The following is a 5,687-nucleotide window of genomic DNA, read 5'->3' on the forward strand; positions in this document are numbered from 1 at the left end:
CTTGCCAGCCCTGAAATACTGACTTCTGAAATGTATTGGTTTAGTGAAATATAGAGCAGATGACAGAAAAGAAAAGGCCAACAATGCAAAGTACACTAATACTGCTTTATTTCATGAAGTCGGAATTGTTGCAAACATCAATTTTAGGAACATTTTATGAAAGTCAAAAAGAAACACAAATATAGCATATAGTTACTAAACACAAATACACGTATATAGTTATCATCAGAGAATCTGAAGTAATTCAGAACACTCTTTAGATAATGGAGATATTGAGAACCCACATATCCTAAAATAAAAATATACAGGAAAGTAGAAGAATCTGCACCTGCTTTTCACAATTTAAATGACACAAGGCAATGATGAAGTAGAAAAAGGGGTGAATAATTTTCAATCATTCCATTTCCAAAGCAGAGCTTTAACTCTATAGCCACGACGCTGAATTCCATTCACTTATTGGTCAAATGAGACTTTCCTAAAAACCTAGGATCAGGATCAGAGAATCATAATTATTGATTCTCAGAAGAAATGGAGATATTTCCATTGAGAGGCCTCTGTGTCCTAGACTCTGCACCTATTGTCAACCAATTAAAAGTCTACATTAGTAGGTAAGTTCAGAAATGGGAATGTCTTACACCCCCGCACTTCATTCTGTTGTCCCCTACAAGGCAGACAGCAAGGTAGAAATGGGCCCCTCAACCTAAAAGAGGGGCTCAGACACTCTCATCTCTATATATGTAATATCTACTCACAGCTACTGATACACGTGATTTGGGGAAGTGAATTAGGATTACTGTTCATTGATTGAAAAACCCATGTTTCCAAGTGTTTTTTTTTTTAAATCTTCATCTCTAATTTAGATAAGATAGATAACAAGTTAATTTTAACTTTTGAAAATAAACATTCACCTGACATAAAATATGTCTTTAAATAGTTTTTCTCTCTCTCTCTCAAAAAAAAAAAAAAAAGAAAAAGAAAAAGAAAAAAAGCTTTGATGTCTCCTGATGCCCTTAAAATTTGTACTACAAATGCCATGGTTGTATTTTTCAAAGAGTGGCTCAAGGACTACTGATATCCTTTTGCTGGCAAACATCAGATGGATTAATCAATCAATACAAAAGTTTTAAAGAAGAAACAGTGCTTCTCAGATTGCATGATGCATCAAAATCACCTGGAGGACTTGCTAAAACTGAACACAGGGTCACACTCGCAGAATTCCTGATTCAGTTGGTCTGAAGTGAGACCTGCATGTCCACATTTCTTAGAAGTTCCCAGGTGATGTTGATACTGCCAGGACAAAACCATTGCTGGAGAATTGTTGCGTTAAATTATCAATGTATACCTTCTTTAAGGAGCAGTGTGAGTTAGAACCCAAGACCCAGTGGTATTTACTAACCCTTCTTCATGGTTATTTCCAGAGATAATCCTTGAGAAACTCATTCTTTTCTATACTTCCTTCTTTATATCTTAATCAGAGCCCAGCCAACCGGGGTTCTTATCACCATTGCTTAGTCATTTGGTTTTGCAATGCCTAGGTAGGGACAATTCCTATTTCTCATCAGAAGGGTTATAATCTACTCTGCTTCTCCAGATGCCCTGTCCTGCACACAGTCCTGCCTCAAGGGGGCAAAAGCCACAGCTACATGTCTCTGCCCAGGAGGTCTATCTCATCCAGGAGGAAGTCCATGTCCTCGAGGCTCACTTGAGGGCTGATTACCACCTGACGGAAGAAGTTCACCCTTCCCCGGTGGGGCTGGTAGCCCAGCATGAGGCTTCCCTTCTTCAGCATCCTCTCCTTGATGGCTGGGGCCACCTGCAAAGGGAGCAGAGAGCGTGGTGAAATGCTGCAACATCAAAGCCCATAGACTACAGCAGGACTGGCAGTCATCCTGGAGATAGTCCCTTGTCTGCATAAGTGCAGTACAGCCCATTCTTACATGCATAAGGCTGACATCATCAGAACCATTTATTGCGAATTTACAGCATATAGATAATGATTCAACTGCTTTAAATATGGTGCTTATTAGTATAGATTTATACTAATAGACTCATTTCCAGAAGAAGGCACTAAAGCACATGGAGGCCCAGTAAATATCCCTTGCTCCCAGGTAGGGTCACTCTAAACTCAGGTCCCGAAATCTAAATGCAAGCTCAAAAAACCAAATTGTACTTCCATGGGGATCATAATCTCAAAAGTGGCAAATGTTACATTCATAAATTGATCTTAAGTAGAAAAATAACTCAGGGCACCTTAACCAAAGGAAAAAAAAACTGTTAAAAAACTTTTATTTTTATTAGTACATGTTTGCAATTCATAATGCTTATATTAATCATGGGGAGACAGTACACAAACTAACACATCTTAATCTTTTAACTTAATTATTTAGCTGGGGAAAAGCATCATAAAGTTGTGTTACAAGGATAAACCAATAAGGATATTAGGTACACTTATTAGCTTATTAATAAGAACCTGTATTTTTCTTTCAATTATTGTGCTTTCAAAATATATGACTGAATCAGAGACCCTAGAAGAAATGAAAGTTTGATATTTTTACAGAGAGGTGTAAAGGTGGTAATTGAATTAGGAAGCCTACATTTTATGAGGAAAGATTTGTAGCTGATATGAGAAATACTGGGCCTGATAATCTAAATGGCAAAAATTTTCTTAAAGTTTAATGTGTAAAGATATTATTCCATTTTAAAGCCACATGGAAAAGCAATCCATATTCAAATCTATAATAAGACCACCCACAAGCTAGGCTGTAAACTTCTGAAACAGTACAGTTAACTTTTCAAATACCAAGTCTTTCTGGCTTGAAAATATAGGCGAAATTTTCCATCTCCATTTTATTTCAACTCTCTGCAAACCTTTGGGTGTTTCCAACATGCGTGAGTGGGAAGGGAGCATCATGCCTGGCCTGCTGTGCTCCTAAAGGGGAGACCTGGCTCATTCAGGATGGGGAATGCAAAGCCTGCAGCAGAATGTGCTTCTGAACTCCTTAGTTGAAGGGCAACAATGTCATTGCCTATGAACTTCTTACAGTGTGACATCCTATGTGTTCTGGTCTTTAAATATACCTGTTTCCTTAGATACTGCCACCACCATCATCCCCACTTAGGGCAGTATACTTCATCTGACATTCAGTAAAGTCCTAATTGGTTCTGAAGATGATGGAAAAATCACCAATTTTAGTTCTCTGGAGAGATGATGTGTTGATTGTCTGCCACACAGCACAATCAAGAGATGCCCGAGGGTAATGTGATTGATTGATTTAGTATTTTAGGACAGAGTCTATAGAGTCTCACTACGTGGATCAGACTTATAGTGATTCTCCTGTGTTCAGCCTCCTGAAAGCTGGGATTACAAGCATTTGCCACCACAATTTCCATATCAGCCAACATGGCACACCTGGAACCGAACCTGGCCGCTATGTCTGCCTAAGCAGGCACTTTAATCCACTGAGCTATTTGGCCAGCCCTCTCTAAGGATAATTTTAACAATCATATCTTGCCACGTGCTACTTTTAGTATCCAAATTTTGCATATAGACTACACTGTGGCTAGAACAATAACAACAAAACATTTATTCAGCAGTCACCATGCTGTGTAGGAAAAGACTTCTGATGTTTTCAAATAGTTACTTTGGGTGCATAAATCCTTGTCCATGTGTAAGGCATAAAGCTGTGATTCTATGAGAAAAACACACAGCACAAGAATTGTTAAGCTAGGTTTCACCACCTTCCCAAGATTATAATGACATGACTAAATATCTCTCTGACTCAAAAGAAATAATTTTAAAAAGGTGCTGACAGTACCATCGATGCTGTCTGAATATATCCCTAAACCACAGGGATTAGTGCCTGGAAGGAGTTAGGCAAAAAGACCAGGATCTACTTTATATTTCATGGGAGAAATCAATGACAGTCTTCAAGGGTAATACTCTTCAAATCTTTATTGCAAATTATTACTGATATAATGGCAGTGAAAATACTGCCATTATTGTTAACAAATATTTTATCAATCCTTTATAATTTGAAATATTCTTTCATATGCCCTATTTCCACAAACCCAAATTAAAACATTTAAAATAAAACTACGCATTTGCAATTCAGGTACTAAGAATGTTTTTATTAGAAGCTAGCTTAGCACTTTTGTGCTTTAACAAATCAACCACTTTCTGTTTATAAAGCCGTAGGTATAATCCAATGCTGTGTAATTTAGATTTTTTTCTTCTGCCGATCACAGGACAGAAGCATTCCTAATCTGACAGGATGGAATATTTATGGGGGAAAGAAAATATGCACAAACTGAATGTTAGTATCCAAATATTGCCCCTAAATGGAGCATGCATCGTGAAAAGCAATTTGGCAGGAGCGAGATTGCTTTCCTGTTCTCAATTATTTTACTGCTGGTTTTCCTTCAAATTGTAAATCAAATTCTTTTCTTGTGCCTCAGTGCACTGGTTTCTGCATCTTAAGTGGTGGAAGATCCTGACATTTCTATTTGCTTGCACAGCGATTTAATCTACACATTTCTGTAGAATTTCTGTTTCTCCCCCTTAAATTATATTCCTGCAATGATTCAGTCATTTAAACAGAATTTTGTTGTTGTACTGCTGCAGCACATAACAGCACTGGATATTTAAAAGTTTCTTAAACTAGAAGAAAACTAAAATGACTCTCTCTAGTCAAATACAGCAATTGGATTAGCCACTGTCAAGCCAGCACCCTAGCTGTTGATGAGACCAAAAAGGTAACGTTCATAAAATGGCATTTTTTTTTTGAAGAATGTGTTCACTACATAGTGTCAACAAGAACATTATTTTTAATATGCAAAATACTTTTCAAATACTTATAAAATAGAATGAAAACTAACTACTAAAAGAGAAAGTTTAAAGATAGAAACATAGAAACTTATGTTTTTAGTTTTATACTCAACATTAAAATCAGTCTGGCAAATTGCTGTAAAAGGTTTTCAACAGTGACTCTGGGTTTCCATCCTTTTCCCTTCATCATGAATAGGTCGTGGATATGCCTGAGGCTGTGCCCGTACTCTGAGGATGCTGCTTCCCTTTCATGTGATTTCATCCATGAGTCTTGATGTTATTGCACACACATATTTCTGCTCACTAGCACAGTTTCTATACTATTTGGAACAGTGTTTTTGTATTCCACCACACCACTATGCCACAAGTGATCAAATATTTCCCAGTTGTCCCATCTTGGATCTGCTTCACTTATAATGGCATTTTATCGAAATCCTACACCCACTCATGAAACCTCATGTAAGGTCTTTAAAACCTACTCCGAGGGTCAAGAATATAGCTCAGTGGTACAAGCTCCTGTCCGGCAAATGAAAGATCCTGAGTTGGAGTCTCAGTACAAACAAACAAACAAACAAACAAACACAATCAAAGATATTGAAAGCCTACTACAGAGACTATAAGAGTAAATGATTCAGCAGTCCCAGCCCAGGTGCAGAGTGGGCCGGACCCTCTCCCAGCCCCTTGGGCTGCCCCCCACCACTCCGCAGTGCCTCCCCCACCCCGCACGCCGAGTAGGATTTTCTGCCGAGTTCTGGGAGCCCCCAGACCCAGTCCTAGCCCAGGTCCCATGAGTGTGTGCAGAGAGCTTCCTCTTCCTCCTACTTCACCTTGCCCCCTCCAGGCACAGCTCAGGCCTGTCATA

General features: G+C 38.5%; 1 protein-coding gene across 3 annotated transcripts in view; it reads right to left on the reverse strand.

Annotated features, from left to right (window-relative positions):
- Nucleotides 1-981: 981 nt before the first annotated feature.
- The window catches only part of Gadl1 (glutamate decarboxylase like 1), a 150,302-nt gene continuing 145,596 nt past the window's right edge, over nt 982-5,687 (reverse strand). For 2 of the 3 annotated variants that reach the window (XM_023718537.1, XM_012515347.2), the window contains one exon: nt 982-1,813. In XM_023718537.1, the coding sequence (XP_023574305.1) occupies nt 1,640-1,813 (174 nt within the window). In that variant the 3' untranslated portion in view covers nt 982-1,639. The remainder of the gene's footprint in view (nt 1,814-5,687) is intronic. The other variant, XM_023718538.1, reaches the window with a different exon arrangement.

This window comes from Octodon degus, unplaced genomic scaffold, assembly GCF_000260255.1.
Source record: "Octodon degus isolate 3935 unplaced genomic scaffold, OctDeg1.0 scaffold00059, whole genome shotgun sequence".
In the NCBI taxonomy this organism is placed as follows: Eukaryota; Metazoa; Chordata; class Mammalia; order Rodentia; family Octodontidae; genus Octodon; species Octodon degus.